Source organism: Ranitomeya imitator, chromosome 8, assembly GCF_032444005.1.
Source record: "Ranitomeya imitator isolate aRanImi1 chromosome 8, aRanImi1.pri, whole genome shotgun sequence".
NCBI lineage: Eukaryota > Metazoa > Chordata > Amphibia > Anura > Dendrobatidae > Ranitomeya > Ranitomeya imitator.
In genome coordinates, this window is record NC_091289.1 from 193,842,681 (window position 1) to 193,864,546 (window position 21,866).

The following is a 21,866-nucleotide window of genomic DNA, read 5'->3' on the forward strand; positions in this document are numbered from 1 at the left end:
AAGCTAGGTACTAAAAGTAGTATAAATGGTGTAAGGCCACGTTCACACGGTCAGTATTTGTAAGCCGATACCAGCAGTGGGTGATAAATACAGAAGCGGTGAATATGTTTCTATTATACTTTTCCTCTAATTGTTCCTCTCCTGATTTTGTCTTAAAAATACAGATGCAAAATCCTGACCAAATACTGAACGTGTGAACATGGTCTAAAACATTGATACCTTTGGCTTAGGCATTCATGACAATTAAAATGCTGCCATCTGTGCAAATGCAATGGTAAATATTCCCCACATGTTGGCATCAAAGGTGAATATTTGGAAATATCTGCTCATTAATTCAGGGTCAATTTTTACTGAAGTTTTAGAAAAAAAAAACTTTATTTTTTTTTCTCCAAGATATAGAATCACTTTTACCCATGCATTTGAAATAGGCAAAACTGCAATACTAGGCACGGTCTGTGGCTATGAGTGGTGCTGTTTTGTGCAAAACAAAAAAAAAATACAATATAAATAATTAAAAAAAAAAAAAAAGAAATCTTGGGTTAAGTAACAATAATAAAAAAAACCTGTGTACTTTTTTTCATTTAAAATCTAATTCCTTTAAAGTGAGAAGGCACTTGGATACATTAAAATACCACACTGAAGGTAAACCAATCCACCTGTACTTGACCCTTTTTAAGAAATAATCATTATGTGCAAATATCTAAAGCATAACCCTGCAGGAACAGCGCTGTATGTACATTATTTACACTGATCAAGGAAGAACAGGACCTTTTCTTGGCCTCCATGATTAAACAGTATAAGTCTATGGTGGTGGTGACCTGACAGTATACTGAATCCTATCTGGTCTTGTCCAATCACAGAGCAGCTTATAATTTTCCACAGCAGTTTTAGAAATGAAAGCAGAGCTGTGATTGGTTGCTATGGACAACAAGGCCCATTTCATGGTTGAGGCCTAGTCCATCAGTTTAGCCCTTGTATACATGATGGTATTTAGGATTTTTCTGTCATATATGGTAGCATTCACCTTTGGTATACATTCTGATTATGGACTGTGGCTGTCACTGCAGTTTGGCCGGTACATTGTGTTTGTTCAAGATCTTCATCAAGGATTTATTCATGAAATAGGGCTTTTCTGCGGAGCCGTCGTGTCTCTCTATATCTTCCACTAGGAGTAAAAAGTTAATACACAATAAGTGACCAGGTGACACAAAAACAGGTCCTCAATTTGTAAAATGTCCCTGTCCCCTGGAGTGAATGTTTGTCCTAGAAATCCATTGTGTTTTGTGGCATCTGAATTCTATATATTTATTATGGTCGGAGCTCCGGTTTTCTCCCACAGAGCTCCATATCCAATGTATAGAAGAAGACTAAAAACAGGTATTCAGATCCTAGACATTTATAATATAGGATAAATAAATATTCGTGAATCGTGAATGCCTGGGATCCACACAAATCTAAAGACTATGGCCTCCTGACCTCCATATTGAGGACGCTGTGAAGAGAGAGATACAGGACGGATTGCTCCCATAGAAGTGAGTGGGAGTGACGGCAGAGATGACAGGGCCACAGGGCCTCCAGGACTCTGAGCCACTGCTACGGGAGCACAGTATGCTCCACTGTTATCATGCCTTTGGCCACCTCTCCCCTCACAGTAACCTATGGGAGTCAGATCTCAGGAACGCCTACTGATTTTCACCCCTTTTTTTCTGGCAATGTGCTGCCATCTCATTAAGAGTCTCCAGTGAAAGAGATCGCCGACTACATGTACAACTCTTATATCCCTAAGGTTGGTGGTGGAGTTGGGATTTGCAGCAGTTATACAGGAGTATTTTAGGTCGTGGAGGACCGCCCCTATATAATATTGTTGTAGAGACTGTGGCCCACATTCATAAAAAGTGGCTGAATTTGCACCAGATCTTTAGTGATGGGTCCTTTACTGGGGATCCTTTGTTTCCCTTGAGTATCAGAGTGGTCTAACTAACCAATCTAGCAACTATCTTCTCTCCTGTGGTTGGATAATATAAAATTATTGCAAAAACAAGAGGAAGAAGCGGGAAACGCATGTCAGAAGATGGCACTAGTGGAAGACCATAAAGTTCCTGGCACTCCACCTGTTTTGTCTTTTAGAATGGGCATTTCCATAACTTAAAAGACCTTCAGTTGATGTTAACACACTTAACTAAGTTACCATACTTGTTTAGTTTGAGCGGTTAAGAACAGGAACAGTTATGTAAAGGGATTTTTTTAATGTTTTAAAAAATAATTATTTTTGTGAACTTTTAGAGCCAAACAGGTGCACCAATGTGGCAGACCTTGGACCAGTGTTGGGGCCACAGCAGCCTGTTGGCCCATGATTGTGTCAGAAAGGGGCTGATAGAGTGACGGGAGTACCCTCAGTATGTCTAACCACTTAGCTGCTGTGGTGACTATAAGCAGCAGCATTTTAAGGGATTGAAGAGGACCTTTCACCAAAATTTTCAAATTGAACTGGACATATGATATAATAGGGGCTGCAAAGCAGATATAAATGTTTTGGGGATTTTTTTTAAAGAATCTATTGAAAAATGTAGACTATTACAGAGATATCAAAGTATTTGGAACCTAAACCGTTAATTCCCAGAGAGATTTCACTTCCTCTTTCTGATAGTTATGTAAGTAGACAGCATCAGAAAGAGGAAGAAGTACACGCCCCCAGTGAAATCTCTCTGGTCATACCCACTTTGCTTAAAAAAAAATGTTGATTGCTAATACCTACACAATAGAGAGGCAAAATAAAAAAAGTTTTATTCTGCTCTACAGCAGCTATTACAGTGGCATGTAAAAGTTTGGGCATCCCTGTCAAGATTATTGTTATTGTGAACAGTTATGCAAGTTGAAGATGAAATGATGTCTTACAGGGCTAAAGTTATAGATGACACATTTCCTATGGTTGAAAAAAAAATTGATTTTTTTTTTACATTTTAACAATCACAAAAAGGAAAATGGGCCAATGCAAAAGTTTAGGCCCCTTGGAGATTTATGTGCTCAAATAATTTTGACCAAGGTTTCAGACCTTAATTAGCCTATTAAAGTTATTGCTCCTTGACTATCATCGTTAGGAAAGACCAGGTGATGCACATTTTCCAGCTTTATAAAAACCTGGCCTCCTCTAACCTTGTGCCAAAAACAGCAGCCATGGGATCTTCTAAGCAACTGCCTAGCACTCTGAAAATGATGGAGGCACACAAAGCAGGAGGAGGCTATAAGAAAATAGGAAAGTGTTTTCAAGTTAAACTTTCCTCAGTTTGAAATGTAATTAAGAAATGGCCAATACCAGGAACGGTGAAGATCAAGATAAGGTCTGGAAGACCAAGCAAAATTTCAGTGAGAGCTGCTCATAGGATTGCTATAGAGGCAAATCAGAACCCCCGCTTCACTGCAAAGAACCTTCAGAAACATTTAGAAATCTTTGGCCACAATGATGAAAGGTATGAGTGGAGAAAAAAGGGCACATATTATCAGGAAAAGAACATCTTGCCAACCATTAAGCATGGAGGTGGATCAATCATGCTTTGGGGTTGCGTTGCAGCCAATGTTACCGGGAACAGTTCACGGGTAGAGGGAATAATGGATTCAATGAAATATCAACAAATTATTGATTCACACATAACATCTGTAAAAAAGCTGAAGTTGAAAAGAGGAAGAGGATGGCTTCTACAAATGGATAATGAGCCTAAACACGTCACAATCCACAATAGACGACCTCAAAAGGCACAAACTGAAGGTTTTACAATGACCCTCACAGTCCTCTCATCTGAACATCATTGAAAATCTGTGACCTCAAAATAGAAGAAGCAAGACGCCCCAGGAATCTTACAGAACTGGAGGAATTTTTGCAATTTTTAAAAAGGGAGAAAATAACTATATATTTTACCTATAATACAAAGGAAATACCGTATGTGTCATCTTTAACGTTAGGCCTTTTAGAGATCATTTCATCTTCAACTTGCTGAAATGTTCACAACAACAATTTTGACCAGGGGTGCCCAAACTTTTACATGCCAGTGCCACTGTACATCGTGTGTCCAGTTCAAAATGAAACATTTGATGAAAGGTTCTCTTTATACAGCCATAATGTACAACTGACACTTGTCGGAGGTGCAGGCTCAGTGCCATGCATGTGTGGCACATACTTCCTAACATTGCTGTACATATATGACGGATGTTGGAAAAGAGCCTTAGAGAAAAGTGTTTGCACCAAAAGGTCATTCACTTAAATGGGTGTGTTGCAGAGGAATAGTAGAATGATTTTGATATAATTCAAGCTTCTCCAGCTATAGCCTTATATAGAAAAGTCTCTATGTGTTTACAGACTATTTTCTCAAGACTTAAAAAAGTTTGATCCGAGCTCTAACTTCTAAAAACTCTGCTGAGCAATATGATTTATTATATATAAAGACATACAATAAGTAGACAGATATAGTAAGACATAGAGAGCTATAAAAATGATTGATTTTATTCTAATTTTACTGTATAAAACCTCTTTTTTCAAAGTGCTGAGAAATTTGAACTAATTCTATATCTTTTTTTGTATAAATTTCAATCCAACTTACCACCAAGTTACACAGAATTTGCCAAAGCGGAATGTTTGCTTTAAATATAGATTAAAAATACATTCCTGACATTCATAGATTTCTATTCTAAACATTTTTTGTACAATTAATCCCTATTTCATAAAATTTGAAACAATAAATCCATCCAATATTTTATTCAATAAAAGTAATGTCCTAATTATTTACACCGTAAAGTACAAAATTTTCCGATAATTTAATTTTTTATTTCTTTTACATTTTTTTTAACCACAAGTTATAAAAATGTTACCATTATTATGAAAATGTGAGATCTGAAGCTTGCATAAAAATTGTTTGGCAGAACTGCGTTCCTACAAATCACCTATATTTTTCCATAGAGCTCTACATTTGTGTCACTTGAAACGTCATACAATTTCCTAAGTGCACTTATCATGTCAGAATAAAGTTGCTAAAGAGAACCATGTCGGGATACACTGAATAGTCAGGCTTACTTGGAAAGAAAAAAACATTGCTCCTTAAGATGTGGATACGATACATAGGCAAACATTGAAATTAATTATAACTAAATCCTAAAACAATTCTTTTTTTAATTTTTGCTACAAAATGTATTGCAATATTTGCTTGCAAACTAGAAAATAAATAATTGGTAATACCAGGTTTTCTAGAAAGGGGGAAAAGGGTTATTCCTATTTCTAGGCTATTAAATAATAATGTACTGACTCAGATTCCACAGTGTATTCTATGTGATGCAACTTTAGCCTGTTTCCTCTGCCTCCCACTTGTAATAGGTTTCTCGCAGTCAGCTCTTAAAAGCAGGAGGCAGAGGAGAGGAGTTTAAAATTGCATCAGCTGGACACACTGAAGAATCAGCACACAGGAATTATCAGTGATATAGATTGGCTGCATGGGTTAGCAGAGTTTAATAACTCTGTAGCTAAACATTGTAGAAATCCAACAATTATGTCACAGTTTCCTATAAAAACAAATTAGGAAATTATCCTACAGAGGAGTAAAAATGGCTGAGCTAAAGTGAAGAAGAAGAGACTGAGAGCTGCCAGGAGGGATCTAATAGGTGATGACTTAATCCTGTAGTTCACAGGAAGTCAGAGACTGGTTTCCTGTTTACCCATTAGGTCATGTACTGGATGGGTTATCAGTAGTGATGAGTGAATGTTCTCGGATAAGGTGTTATCTGAGCATGCCCGTGTGCTAACCGATTGTCTTCGGCGTGCTCGAAAAATATGTTCGAGCAAACAGGAAATTCATGAATGTGTTTCGGCTGCCGAACAGTCGCGAGGCGTGCAGCTGCGGGGACTCGAACAGATTTTTCGAGCATGCCGAAGACATTCGGTTAGCACACGAGCATGATCGCTCATCACTAGTTATCAGATGACACAGCTGCCTAAAATGAAAGCGGGAAAATGTAGAGAAGCAACTGAGCTGGGATGAAACAAATGATGCCACTAGGATATTGCTTGTGACTTAGCATTATATGTCCGCAAAAATTTTTTGCCAGAGTTCTCCTTTAAATTGTCTTTTTTTTATCTTTTAATGGGCTGGTAATATCTCATAACCAATTATTAAGCCTTTAGGGAGCCCACGTAAAGCGATGTAAATAGCCTCACAAAAATGTCATACATCATGTTCCTGGATACAAAAATGTACAAAAAAGCCTTCAAGACTGTGAGAAGAAAAATTTACATCGCACCAAGAAAAAAAAAAAAAGTCATTGCATCATAGACAAAGGTTTGTGAGCCCAACGTGCCAGAGCAGGTGACCAAGAAAGTAGAACAAACAATCGTAGGAACCAACTAAACGCGCTAGAAAAATATGACGTTATGAAAGTTCTTCGCCAAAATTTTCCGTGCAGCGATCTCGTGTATGAATGTTATGAAAAGTCTTCATTAGAAAAAAAAACCACATGCAGGACTTTCCAGAATAAAATAATTAATATGCAACTGTATTAAAAGAGAGCTCCACTAATAATTCAATGGAGTACACAACAATGCTTGGGAACAAACCATCCTAGACACCAAAAATAAAGGCAGCACAGACACTCAGATTGCCCTATATTAGTAAAAACTAGACACATCAGGAGGCAAAAAAAAAAGTCAAAACCTCTAAACATGCACAAAATAGACATAAACTAGGAAACGTTAGGTCAGCTTCGGAATCTCCACATGGAAACATAAATGTAGGAATTAGTGAAGCAATCGATACATGCAACGTAATAATAAAGAACAAATTAATAATATGGGGAAAAAAGTGAGAAATACAAAAATAAAATGAAAAAAATAAATAAACATAAAGCAGAAAAAAAACAAAGGCAGCTCTGTGCCCTACATAGCAGGTGCCCGTCACCCGCCATTACTGCTCCTGGGTAGACTTCGCTTTCTAGTTTGTATCTTATTATTTCCATTTAGTATTTTGGATTTTTTTTTTACACCAACCGATTACTTCTTTTTTACCTGTTTTACGCTTCCACGTGGGGGGTCTTAACTTGAACATAAGTTTGCGCCAGGGTTTATTCATTTATTGCACATTTTCAAATATTTTTACTTTCTTTTTCTTGTTGCCTGCTGTGTCTACTTTTTCAATATTACAAAGTCTCTTTATTACACTTGTGTGCTGCATTCATGGTGTACTAAAATATTTATTATGGCGCATAAAATGAAATATATTTGGGCCTCTATCTATATGTGTAAGTAACCCGGGTGCCATAGAGGTGGGGTCTTCCCATCCATACTAGCCTTTGCAGAGAGTTCCTAATAAACAGTGGTACTCCCGTCTCTTCTTCTGTGGACTTGGCCTGTCGATAGGATGCACGTGGCTGGCAGGTAATACCAGACTTGCCCTGCAGGGGTCGCGTTACAGACTGTAGACTGTAATCTGCAGCCTGTACTCTGCTCGGTAAATTTGAAAAATATGTTTTTGTCTGTAACTTGTCCAATTCATGTACATTTATTTTGCCTTTTTTCCCCTTGTAATTATGGCAAAATGTAATAGACATCAGAGTAGTTTAAGGCCTAAGTAAAAAAAAAAAACCCAAACAATCTGACTGCACCTTTTTGGATTTGTACCTGTTGCTCACGTACGGTGGCGGCAGCCAGTTTTACAGGTGGTCTATTATGCCTCAGTCTATCAATTAACAAGAAATGACCCACATCACAGATCTTTGTTACTCATAGTCACTCTGTCATTACCTTCAGCCCTCCATGCCCTAACACTGTCAACTTATGGTGGGCTCCTGCTCAAACACAGTAGCCGATATGCAAAATCAGAGCTGCGGTATAAAGCATGGGCAAGAGCAAGTGCTTACCTGACAGGCGCTTGTTTTTCGACAATAGTCGTAGCACTTATTCATAACTAAGTTCAGGGTTTGTAACATTACCCTTTATTTCCCCAAATCCAGTGTACTATGGCAATACCGCTTGGTATGGAGCCCGTAACCTTGGCTTGTGAACGTTCCATTGATCAGCGATGATCGGTGGAAAAACCTGGCAGTAAGTGTCCAATTTTCATGCAGCGCCATCACAGGAGACATGAAGCATTACACTGTGCTCATTCCTATCAATGGGTGCAGGACAGGACGGGTCCTCCAGAGAGAGACGCTCACAAACGCTCTCCACTCTGGCCACGAGATGAGGATCCTGAGGACCCTCCCTAATAACTAATCGGGCGTATAGAAATGGGTTTTTCTAGATTGGTCAAAGCCAGTAAAAAAAGAGAAATGTCATTGGTTTGTGATGGACGCTGATCGATGACCAAGGTCCTAATAGGCTGCAACCGAGCATACAAAACGGCTGCCCCCAACCACACGGACACAACGTGGACGCTTCAGAGAAGCCCTCAGATCATGTAGCACACGCCGTACGATTCCCCCGACTGCAGATACCCAACCGGAGGACGTGAAATCACAGTTTAAATGGTTGTACTGTGAAGTGCAAATATTACTTAGCACCAAATGTTCGGAGAAAAAGTCAAAGTTTGCGTAAGCCAAATGTTCATTCGATAAAAAGCAAGAAATTCAAGCAACGACAAAAATAGGAAAGAAAAGCAGATATGGCTAATTCTATCGATGTACCATAATATCAAGTATTGTTATCGCCCTCTATGAAAAGTGAAAGGTTATATTTATAAAAAGTGCCGGCCCTTCGTACAGACGCCGGCTCTAGAAAAATAGTAAAACCCTAAAAGCAATTTTAGGAAAAGCTATAATATTGACATTTTTTTCCTGTTCATAGGCACTAAAATGTAATACGGTTTCTCATGATTTGCATCAAGGACTCTCTTAATAGGTCTCGGTTGGTGGAGATGGACTTCCTCCACCAGGAGGGTCATACTCTTGGGTAGTCCAGACCTTCCTCACCGGCAGGTCTCTACGTCAAGGTCTACAATGCCAGATGCACTTCCCATAGTGTTCCTCATCCAAGGTTAGAAGGTCCTTCCTCAATCTCCCAAGACCAGATTCCAGCTACTCTGCCTCAATAGAAGATCCTCGCTCAATGAATCTCCCTCACAAGTTGCTGCAAAACTTGAAAACTTTGCCGCCAGATGGGTGTTCCTTGCTTCCCTCACACTAGTAGGTTCTCATCTCTTTTCCCCCAAGCAACCCGTCACCTCCTAAGATTCTCACAGACATCTCCGGACCTCACATGGAAAAGTATCTTCTCTCCTCCACGAGGTACCTCTTCAATGCTTAGTTATTGGGTTAGAAGGAGCATTAGTTTAGAGAAAGCAAGTGCAAGAAGTTAACGCTTTGCCTTCTTAGAGACAAGTTCCTTCTTTCTTAGGATCCTATGGAGTTCCGGGGACATGTAGTAAGGTTTGGATGCGGATCCATTATTTCTCTCGAGATCTTCGCCTGGAGGTAAAAGTTGCAGTAGCAAAAGTGAAAGGACAGAAAAGGGGGAGAAGAAGGAAGAAAATGAGTAGCAGGTTTCCAGAAGATCTGCAGACAGAAGCTCATTGTAACATAGAAGATTGGGCGAGTTCTCGGCCTTTGAATCCAAGGATTTGACCAGTCGGCCGTGAAACGCTTCAGTTTCTATGACAATTGATTTCTGGGGGCTCATTTACTAACAATGGAAGCCAATGTAGAACTTTTAAAGATTTTTTTTTGCCGGCACTGTACAGGTCAAAATAAGGGTTGTGTTAGTAAATGAGCCCCAGGGTCTGCAGATTAATTGCATCAAATGAGAAAGAGCCTCAAGTAAGAAAATCATTGCATGCGCGAAAAAGCAAAGAGACAGGCAGCGGAGAATGGGCGCAATGTGACAGCTCGGCTGTTGTCGACTGGACCTGAAGATCATTTTCCTTCCAATCTTATACAATAAAGTTCATTGCTGAGAAATTAACTTCGGTAACTTTCTAACACATTTTCGCTGCAGTCCTCGCTTCTTATATGAGATCTCTGCCGCACCTTCTACTGTATGAGCGGTCACGTGGGGCCGCCGATTACAGTCATGAATATGCGGCTCCACCTCCCATAGGGGTGGAGCCGCATATTCATGACTGTAAATGAGCGGCCCCACGTGACCGCATACAGTAGAAGGTGCGGCCAGGACAAGAAGCAGCGCCAGCGAGGGAGCCGGGTGAGTATTTTAATAACAGCGGGCGGGCGCACAGGGGGCGGGAGGGGGGTGGGGACATAGAGCTTTATTTTAAACACGAGAAACAAAAACAAAAAAAAAAGGAATATTCATATCTTCTCTACAGCAAACGCTGCTGCAGGGAAGATATGAATCGCGGCCTCAGCACCAGATGCTGGTGCGTGTGGTACCCAGCACGGTGCGTGTGGTACCCAGTGGGAACACGGGCGGCACATGTGTGCCACACTGATGTGCCACAGAAACGCACGGGCACGGATAATTCCGGTACCGATTTTTCCGGTACCGGAATTATCTGGACGTGTGAGACTGCCCTAACCCTGAGCAGCACGGCTTGTTACTGGAAAAGCTCTGCTACACGAAATCAGAAGGGATCCTGCAAAAGCAGCAGGACAGGATTCAGCCTCTGAGGGTTCTCACTCACTGGAAGCAAGCAGAGATCTTATAACAAAAAGACAACATATTTAAAAAAGTTTTCATTGTGGAAATGGCAACATAAATTGTGTTCCACAATACTCATATAAACAGAGGACATCACTCATGTAAATGGTTGCTTTCAGCTCCGGAGGGGTCTGATCAACAGACAACCCATCAGAAAAGGGGCTGAAATCCTGTTATTTTTACTCCTCCTGACAGGTGACTAAGGCCACGGTCACACAGTCAGTATTTCTCATTAATGTTTGCAAGCCGAGCCCAGGAGGGTGATAAATACAGAAATGGTGACGTGTTGCTTTTATGCTTTTCCTCTGATTGTTCCTCTCCTGCTTTTGGCTACAAATACTGATGTAAAATACTGACCAAATACTGAACATGTGAAAGTGGCATTAAAAGTAACCTGTCACCAAGATTTACCTTTTTAAGCCAACGCCACCACTTAGTCTGAACTGAAAATATCTTTTCTAAGGTTATAGAGATTAGTCAAGGGCAGCGCTGATTATCCTTTTACAAACTAAAGCTTGAAAATCTCCCGCACTGATTGCAAATAACCTCTTAAGTGTCTTTGGGCGAGTCCGGGTGAAGGGCGAGTACAGGTGAAGGGCGAGTACGGGTGAAGGGCGAGTACGGGTGAAGGGCGAGTCCGGGTGAAGGGCGAGTACGGGTGAAGGGCGAGTCTGGGTGAAGGGCGAGTCTGGGTGAAGGGCGAGTCTGGGTGAAGGGCGAGTCTGGGTGAAGGGCGAGTCCGGGTGAAGAGCGAGTCCGGGTGAAGGGCGAGTTCGGGTGAATATTCACTCATCTTCGGCATCACCCACAGGCATCACAATCTCAGACTTGTGCAGTTTTTCCCGTCTGTGTGCAGAGTAGTGGCCAACCACCTGCAGGGGACTTTGGGACTGGCGCATGTGGAGGACAAACACCTCTCACTTGCACGGTAGAGCCAAAAAATGGAGCATTCGCGGTAGGTTTGCTGTTCTGTGAGCAAAGTAATCATAAAGAATGAATGGGGAAACAACTACCTGCCAGTGAGCAGGACCGGGGCATGCACAATGTTTTCACTTGCATGGCCAGAGTCATAATATTTTTGCTGTGTTTCCCTATCGAAAGTGAGGTTGAGTTTGGTACTGGCGCATGCGCAGGTCTCATATCTCACACTTACAGAGCAAACACCCAAAAACATTTAATGAGTAGTGATGAGCGATCATGCTCGGGTGCTAATCGAGTGCTCAAATAACATGTCCGAGTCCCTGCGGCTTCATGTCTCACGGCTGTTTGACAGGCAATATCTGCATGTGCTGCGTCTGTCTAACAGCCATGAGGAGACATGCAGCTGCGGGGACTCGGACATATTATTCGAGCACACCGAAATCACTCATTTAGCACTCAATCATGCCCGGATGACACCTTACCGAGCAAGTTTCCTCATCACTATTAATGAGCAATACGTTTGCCCTCCGGTGGGCAGAGCAATCATTTTTTTGTCCTGTGCATGCGCAGTATGTTTGATCTTTTATGGGCATAGTGATAATTTATTTTATTCTGCCTATGCACAGTACCTTCTGTCTTTTTAAAAAAAATGTAGCATCCGCAGATCAAAAATAGTTACAGTGGCAGCTGGACTGGCCCACCAGATATCCGGAGAATCCTCCGGTGGGCCCTGGCTTCTCCTTCAGGAGCATCCATAGCGGCAGACTTCACAGCCGCTATGGAGTCCTTGAGCCGGGGAGAATATAGCGCCACCAACTGGAGTGATAACTAATCGAATCAGCAAGCAGAGCCGAATGCTAACATTGTGACTCTTATGCTATACCGTAAGGTGCAGCGCATGATGAAAATGAGCCCAGGTCTGAAAAACCGACTAACTAATAACACTTAGCGTATCCAGATAGACTCAGCAGACCCTTGAGTGGTCATTTACAGCGCAGGAGCTTATTCACACAAGGTTTGTGAGCTCTATAACAAAGTGGAGGCAATGGTTTATAGAGGTAAATTCTGGCGACAGGTTGGCTCTGGACCATACGTGGGGTATACGGGCTGTGATGTCCGCAGCCAGTGCAAACAGTATAGCGGTGAGGAGCATTGGGAGGCACCACTGGGGATTTTAACAGTATTTCTGCACCCTTCTTGGACAACCACTTTCAATAAAAGCCATTAAACCATGAAGAGGCAATACTTACAGAAACACAGGAAAAGTGTATCGACACACATTGCGTAGACACTGAAAAATCCATGTGCAACGAGATAAGATCCGATGATCACCGTCTATGGGAAACAAGATGAAAACTAAGAAACTGATCATTCTAAAACAATCTGTCAAAAGAGAAAAAAGTAAGAGTTTTTTCTAATCCAAATAAATACAAATTGTGTATCCTTACACAAAGCTCCCTGCAAAGATAAAGAAAATTGTAGTTTCATGAGTCCACCACTAGTGGGCGCTCCCTGCAGACTGTCTTATCATTGAGTTCCGTGTATGCAGTGAACTCCTGAGCTCCCCCTAGTGGCAGCTGCAGGAAGCCAGAATTGGATCATTTACCTTTATATCTACGCTGGGGATTTGGAGCTTTGTATTAGAAAAGTAACTTCTGGTTGAGTTCCCAAATAAAGGAATGATATAGATTATTATAATATTCTAGAAAACAAATTTACCAGCAGCGGCACCCAGTAGTAATTCAGTGCGGGAGCTTCATCGGTAATGACTGGTATTTTCCTCGTGAAGAAGAAGAACGCCAGGACACCTGGGCATGAAATATACAAGACGAGGTGAGGTAGAGCTCATATATCGAGTGTAGGAACGAGGTACGACCGTATGAATCACTTACCTACAGAACCCGCAACAAGAATCTTCCCAAGAAAGAGCAAGAAGTCGGTTACTTTGTCCAGAACAGCGACCCTGGGGGCAGAAGACAGCGAAGGGTCAGGCCTGTCAGTCACTGGTCTGTAGACTGCACCCACTCATGGTGAGGCTGGACTGTGAAGACCTCCGGCGGTGGCTTGTGCAGGATTGCCTGCCCTATAACGAGCAGGGGTGCAGCGCTGCACCTGAGCCACCAGCATGAACCACGCGTGGTGGGTGCAGGTCCAGTCACACAATCCAGCTCTAAAACATTTCCTTTATTATATCCGATACTTTCCATGCTACTTCAGAACTACAGCTGGATTATTAAAGGGGCAGCTGTCCCTGGGCCTCCACCTTTTACTACCCACCATCAGTGGTGGACATACCACTAGTGCAACCTGTGCCGCCACATGGTGGTCCAGCTACCACCTCCAAAGCAGGAAGCAGCTTTTGTCACAGACGCATTATCAGGAGACAGTGTAGTGCAAAGGGCCCATATACTGCTCTAGATCAGGGGCCCCCTTTTGTCTCCGTCTGCCCCAGCCCACCATGTAATCACAAAGGCCAGAGGGGCTTGGGCCCCGATTATACATTTCCTGAAGGATCGAGTGATACATTAGAATTCTAATGTAACTTTTTGTTTAGCTGCAGTACGGTGGTTTTAGTTGGGCACCGTGTGGCGGCATTATTTAGGCATAGAGATAAGTGAACCAAAACTATATCATTTGGGGTTCGTACCGGACATCTAGTGTCCAGGGCTGAACTCCGAACATGGAATTCTGTTTTACAGTTCAGAAAAACCCGAACTTTCACGGGTCCGCTCATCCCGCTTTACGCACACATTATTTACATACTGTACAGTGGTATTATTTTGGCACTGTATGATGCTATTTTTTAGGTATTTTACAGCAGCATTATGTACAGACTATATGGTAGTATTATATAGACTTCGTATGGCGGTATTATTTGGGCACGGTATGATGGTAATTCTTAGGCTGTGCGCGGTGGTGTTATTTAGGGAATGATGACTGTATGATGCTATTCTTTAGGTATTTTACAGCAGCATTATGTACAGACTATATGGTAGTATTATTTAGACTTTGTATGGCGGTATTATTTGGGCACAGTATGATGGTAATTCTTAGGCTGTGCGTGGTGGTGTTATTTAGGGAATGTATAGTGACTTTTTCTATACATTTATATTTAGGAAATATCGAGGCGCCATATTTAGGCAGTGTATTATGTTGTTTAGATTCTGTATGTGGATATTATTTAGGAACTGTATGGTGGTGTTATTTAGGACATGTAGTGATATTATTTATACAAAGTATGCTGGCATTATTTGGGACTATATGACATTGTGTCTCTTCAGTATGGCGGTATTATTTAGGAACTCATATTTAGGCAGTGTATTATGTTATTATTTAGGTTCTGCATATTAGTATTATTTCAGCACAGAATGCGGTGTTATTTACTCAGTACGTAGCAGAGTTATTTGGATGCTGTATGGAGGGATAATTTACACTGGATTTCCAAGATGGAACCAAGGTGGGGGTTAACTCCATGGAGATCTGAAATTCTGTCAGAGAGGCGATATCATCCAAAAACAATAATTAGGTTCAAAATGGAAATTGTCAACGTACCGCACAACATTCCGCATTAATAGAAAGAACGCATCCTTAGCTGAAGTACAGAAGTTTTTTCCATAGATGGCAATCTGAAACAGAAAGTGATCATTGGTTGTGTGTAATCAGGTCACAGTAGATGCACATCACTAATTAATAGCATTTTATTTTATCTTAAGAAGCTCATATCTCAGACCTGAATAATTAAAAAGAAAAACAAAAATCCTCCTGACCACCACTAGAGGGAGCTACGTTACACAGTGAACTGGATAATTACCAGTATGTACTGGAGCCATGAGCTCCCTCTAGTGGCGACTGCAGCAGCCAGAATGCTTCTATTCATTTACAGCACATGCAGAAGATTTGGCTCTCAAGGATTGAACTCAATGCTTATGAGGATCCTTGGGCCCCTTAATGCCTCAACTTCATTCCCCCAGTATAATATGCCACAATAATGTCAAAAGAACGCCAAATAACAAAGCTACACCTTGACATATCCTAAAATGAATGACAAACTAACACACTATCCATATATACTATCACGCTATGTCTGAAAACAATATTGAGATTTTAAAGCAGAGGCTCCCAGTGGTGCAGTCTGAGGCTCACTGTTAGTGTTTCTGCCTCTCGAACTGCCAGTTCTCATTTTAGACTTCTATTATTGTTTGTAAAAAAAAAGAGTAATTCCAGCTGTAGAGCAAAGCAATGGCAAAGACAGATAACTGCATGCGATTGTATAGAGTTGTATATATCCTCACCATGATATACGCATTCCTGTTTATAAACTTTATGAACTTTTCCAGGCACCAAAAGCAGCATTTTAGGCAGCACAATAGGAATTTAGCAAAGGAATTCTGGGATGCTGCAAGGAAAAAGGAAGTTTAAAAAAATGAAAATCAATCATAAGACAGTTTAGTATCTATTCATTGTGCCCCCACCACACGTTTCACTACTTCGGACCACCAGGGAAAATACCACTAACCCTTCACCACCATGCATTAGATTTGGGCTTCAGTTCCCATTGCCCCCACTTTTCTGTGACGAGGTGCCGATGGCTTCATAGGAGGTCGCGACATGTCCTATAGACTCAGCAATACCGGAGCATTGCAGTACAGAGAACACGCAAGTTCCCAATGGGGACTAAAAAAATAGAATGTAAACTAAAAATATATATATATTATTAAAAAAAAATATATTAAAATAACAAAAAATGGAATCACCCCCACTCTTCTTTTCAGTTAAAAAAAGAGAAAAATATAACGTTATAGGAAACTGCTGCATCCATAAAAGTTTGATAACAAAATATAAGCTTCTATGTTTAACCTATGTGGCCAACATCATAAAGAAAAAAAAATGGAAAAGCCAAGGTTGCCGTTTTTTTGTAATCGACGCATCTCCCAATAGCATTTTTTTTAATAAAAAGCTAAAAATATTTAGACATTTAAAAAAAGGTGAAAAACGTGATACAAGTTTAATATCACTGTAATAAAACTGACCTGGGGAAAAAGAAACCTCAAGAAGAAGGGGAGAAAATGAAAGCGCAAAAACGGAAGGGGTTAATGCCCCGTGTATAACGTACAGAACACTGATGTACATCCCGGCCTCGCAGGAGTCTCAGGAACTTTACCTTTAAGTTTATGGTCTAAATATTCCAATATGATCCGTATAAACTGTACGAGGGCCAGGATGAGGGAGCCGACGGCCAGCGATCCCGTGTGATACCTGCGGAGACGGAGATGTCAGGGATACGGAATGTGACGCGGAATCCTGGGGATCGGCCGCTGGAGAACAATCCGCGGCTTCAGGTCGCTCATGTCGGATTTTACCTTATTGCTCGTCCGAAGGATGAAAAGAGAGGACACGTAGGGATGTCGGCGGGTTTCTTAAAGGCCCAGTAATAGGAGGCGAATGCCCCGGCCAGAGTGCACTGCCCCAGAGCGATGGAGAAATTCACCAACCACAGGAACACAAAGACGTTACCCAGCTGGAAGATCAGGATGTACCGATAGTAGAAGCTTTCACCCCCGTACAGCGCAAATGTGCACTGGGCCCCCGGACACAGGCGGCTCACATTGCTCGTGTTGAATGTCTAGAAGATGATAAATACACACAGGGATCAATGATGGAGACGTGCGGACAGTTCTGTAGTGAGCGGCACGAGAGGGAGAAACCGTGCCGCGATTACAGACATTGGCTGCACCCCACTGATACAGAGGACACGGGCACCCTGAAATCAGGACGGATCCTTATAAACTGGCAGCAGCTAAATACATGCAACATAACGGGGATATCAGCGGACACTTCACCTGCACCGAAAGCCAAGCAACCAGATCTGAGCACCAAGACCACTGCACCCACTCCTCAGTACCAAGACCACTGCACCCAGATCTCAGCACCAGGACCACTGCACCAAGACCACTGCACCCAGATCTCAGCACCAAGACCACTGCACCGAGATCTCAGCACCAGGACCACTGCACCAAGACCACTGCACCCAGATCTCAGCACCAGGACCACTGCACCCAGATCTCAGCACCAGGACCACTGCACCAAGACCACTGCACCCAGATCTCAGCACCAGGACCACTGCACCAAGACCACTGCACCCAGATCTTAGCACCAAGACCACTGCACCGAGATCTCAGCACCAGGACCACTGCACCAAGACCACTGCACCCAGATCTCAGCACCAGGACCACTGCACCCAGATCTCAGCACCAGGACCACTGCACCCAGATCTCAGCACCAAGACCACTGCACCCAGATCTCAGCACCAAAACCACTGCACCCAGATCTCAGCACCAGGACCACTGCACCAAGACCACTGCACCCAGATCTCAGCACCAAGACCACTGCACCAAGACCACTGCACCCAGATCTCAGCACCAGTACCACTGCACCAAGACCACTGCACCCAGATCTCAGCACCAGAACCACTGCACCAAGACCACTGCACCCAGATCTCAGCACCAGGACCACTGCACCCAGATCTCAGCACCAAAACCATTGTACCTGGACCTCAGCACCAAGACCACTGCACCCAGATCTCAGCACCAGGACCACTGCACCCAGATCTCAGCACAAGACCACTGCACCGAGATCTCAGCACCAGTACCACTGCACACAGATCTCAGCACCAAGACCATTGCACGCGCTCCTCAGCACCAAGATCACTGCACCCAGATCTCATCACCAGTACCACTGCACCAAGACCACTGCACCCAGATCTCAGCACCAGGACTACTGCACCCAGATCTCAGCACCAAAACCATTGTACCTGGACCTCAGCACCAAGACCACTGCACCCAGATCTCAGCACCAGGACCACTGCACCCAGATCTCAGCACCAGGACCACTGCACCCAGATCTCAGCACCAAGACCACTGCACCCAGATCTCAGCACCAGGACCACTGCACCCAGATCTCAGCACCAAGACCACTGCACCCAGATCTCAGCACCAAGACCACTGCACCAAGACCACTGCACCCAGATCTCAGCACCAAGACCACTGCACCCAGATCTCAGCACCAAGACCACTGCACCAGGACCACTGCACCCAGATCTCAGCACCAAGACCACTGCACCCAGATCTCAGCACCAAGACCACTGCACCAGGACCACTGCACCCAGATCTCAGCACCAAGACCACTGCACCCAGATCTCAGCACCAAAACCACTGCACCCAGATCTCAGCACCAGGACCACTGCACCAAGACCACTGCACCCAGATCTCAGCACCAAGACCACTGCACCAAGACCACTGCACCCAGATCTCAGCACCAGTACCACTGCACCAAGACCACTGCACCCAGATCTCAGCACCAGAACCACTGCACCAAGACCACTGCACCCAGATCTCAGCACCAAAACCATTGTACCTGGACCTCAGCACCAAGACCACTGCACCCAGATCTCAGCACCAGGACCACTGCACCCAGATCTCAGCACAAGACCACTGCACCGAGATCTCAGCACCAGTACCACTGCACACAGATCTCAGCACCAAAACCATTGCACGTGCTCCTCAGCACCAAGATCACTGCACCCAGATCTCATCACCAGTACCACTGCACCAAGACCACTGCACCCAGATCTCAGCACCAGGACTACTGCACCCAGATCTCAGCACCAAAACCATTGTACCTGGACCTCAGCACCAAGACCACTGCACCCAGATCTCAGCACCAGGACCACTGCACCCAGATCTCAGCACCAGGACCACTGCACCCAGATCTCAGCACCAAGACCACTGCACCCAGATCTCAGCACCAGGACCACTGCACCCAGATCTCAGCACCAAGACCACTGCACCCAGATCTCAGCACCAAGACCACTGCACCAAGACCACTGCACCCAGATCTCAGCACCAGTACCACTGCACCAAGACCACTGCACCCAGATCTCAGCACCAGGACCACTGCACCAAGACCACTGCACCCAGATGTCAGCACCAGGACCACTGCACCAAGACCACTGCACCCAGATCTCATCACCAGTACCACTGCACCAAGACCACTGCACCCAGATCTCAGCACCAGGACCACTGCACCAAGACCACTGCACCCAGATATCAGCACCAAAACCATTGTACCTGGACCTCAGCACCAAGACCACTGCACCCAGATCTCAGTACCAGGACCACTGCACCCAGATCTCAGCACCAGGACCACTGCACCCAGATCTCAGCACCAGGACCACTGCACCCAGATCTCAGCACCAGGACCACTGCACCCAGATCTCAGCACCAGGACCACTGCACCCAGATCTCAGCACCAAAACCATTGCACCCAGATCTCAGCACCAAAACCACTGCACCAAAACCATTGTACCTGGACCTCAGCACCAAGACCACTGCACCCAGATCTCAGCACCAGGACCACTGCACCCAGATGTCAGCACCAAGACCACTGCACCCAGATCTCAGCACCAGGACCACTGCACCCAGATCTCAGCACCAAAACCATTGTACCTGGACCTCAGCACCAAGATCACTGCACCCAGATCTCAGCACCAAGACCACTGCACCCAGATCTCAGCACCAAGACCACTGCACCCAGATCTCAGCACCAAGACCACTGCACCCAGATCTCAGCACCAGGACCACTGCACCCAGATCTCAGCACCAAGACCACTGCACCCAGATCTCAGCACCAGGACCACTGCACCCAGATCTCAGCACCAGGACCACTGCACCCAGATCTCAGCACCAGGACCACTGCACCCAGATCTCAGCACCAGGACCACTGCACCAAAACCATTGTACCTGGACCTCAGCACCAAGACCACTGCACCCAGATCTCAGCACCAAAAACCACTGCACCAAAACCATTGTACCTGGACCTCAGCACCAAGACCAAAGCACCCAGATCTCAGCACCAAAAACCACTGCACCAAAACCATTGTACCTGGACCTCAGCACCAAGACCACTGCACCAAGACCAAAGCACCCAGATCTCAGCACCAAGACCACTGCACCAAAAACATTGCACCTGGACTTCAGTACCAAAACCATTGCACCCGAACCCCAGCACAAAGACCAGTGCACCAAAACCACTGTATCAGGACCTCAGCACCGAATCCTTTGCACCTGGACCTCAACACCAAGATCATTTAACTAAAATGGCTGCGCCCAGAGCACTGTCCCAGGACCTCAACAGTAGGATCACTCACCTCCGGGGCACACTCCATGCCCGCATACTGGCAGTGGGTCTTATTGGCCATCACTTTATAGACAGCCTCTCCGGAGGTGGCCAGGAATCTTGGACTTGGAGTTAAGGACAAACATTTCCTCCTTCTCTGTGATCTTTCTCATATTTACCCCTCGCCTCCGCGCCCCGATCCGAGCTCCATAATGAAAGCTCCGGAATATTGAGGCGACAGAAAGGATACACAGCGGTGACGGCCCAGTACGAGATACAGATGGCGATAAGGATGAAAGTGATGATTGGATAAAACAGGGTGGACATGATGTATCCAATAGCTCTGAGGAAGAAAGTGAAACATTGTTACATTCTATCTGATATCTGTATCTGTATAACTATCCATATATGATACACGGTATTGATCCCGGGCACATTGTAGCATCTTTATGTATCCACCTATCGCTCCCTACATTTATCCTGTATGTATCTATCCCGCTATCTGATCTTTCTATAGCTCTCTATGGTAAGTACACGGCACCCTGGAGACAGTCGGTATACGCCTGTACAGGACAGGAGATACTTTTTGGGACTAGGATTATTAGTGTGGTACGTCGCCCACTAGTGGCTTCTCACAGTATTGTTTCCTACACCTTGTGGTCAGACTAGGGCATCAATACAGTCTATAGCCCTGTACACACTGCACCTCTGTGATCTTCCAGTTATTTTAACCCCTTAACAACCAGAGCGTTTTGGCCCTAAATGACAATGCTCTCGCAGGGGATGGGACGTCTGCTCTGGCAGCTTGTTCTTTCTTTGGATTTCATTTAATAATATCTGTATAATTTGCGCACAACATCTTGTTTCTCTACTACTTTTATATTTTGCTGTTTTCTACTGGACCTGGGTCATTGATAAGAGCCCCCAGGATAAAACCCGTGGTGTGGCGGATCCACTGCCTCTATACAGCGCTCATTCTCGTTATGAGGTTGCAGAAGTGAAGACAGAAAAGGATACGACAATCTCAGGGAAGATTTCAGGAGCTATAAACCCACATTAAACATCCCTACGTCGTTTTTTTTCCTGGGGTCCCCCATAAACTAATCCGTGAAGGCTGAGCAAGCAGCTGCGAGCTGTTAAAAGCCTGGGA

The 21,866-nt window shown here is 44.0% G+C and overlaps 1 protein-coding gene across 4 annotated transcripts in view; it reads right to left on the minus strand.

The window, feature by feature from the left end:
• The window catches only part of SLC44A5 (solute carrier family 44 member 5), a 106,327-nt gene continuing 84,461 nt past the window's right edge, over positions 1-21,866 (minus strand). For 2 of the 4 annotated variants that reach the window (XM_069738297.1, XM_069738295.1), the window contains exons 13-22: positions 20,967-21,059; positions 20,748-20,835; positions 16,903-17,165; positions 16,704-16,798; positions 15,835-15,938; positions 15,095-15,168; positions 13,435-13,505; positions 13,262-13,350; positions 12,793-12,877; positions 1-1,165 (exon numbers count right to left, since the gene is read on the minus strand). In XM_069738297.1, coding sequence (XP_069594398.1) covers positions 1,059-1,165; positions 12,793-12,877; positions 13,262-13,350; positions 13,435-13,505; positions 15,095-15,168; positions 15,835-15,938; positions 16,704-16,798; positions 16,903-17,165; positions 20,748-20,835; positions 20,967-21,059 — 1,069 coding nt within the window. In that variant the 3' untranslated portion in view covers positions 1-1,058. Of the gene's footprint in view, positions 1,166-4,477; positions 9,436-12,792; positions 12,878-13,261; positions 13,351-13,434; positions 13,506-15,094; positions 15,169-15,834; positions 15,939-16,703; positions 16,799-16,902; positions 17,166-20,747; positions 20,836-20,966; positions 21,060-21,866 lie in introns of those variants that run through there. The other 2 variants (XM_069738296.1, XM_069738294.1) reach the window with 2 other exon arrangements.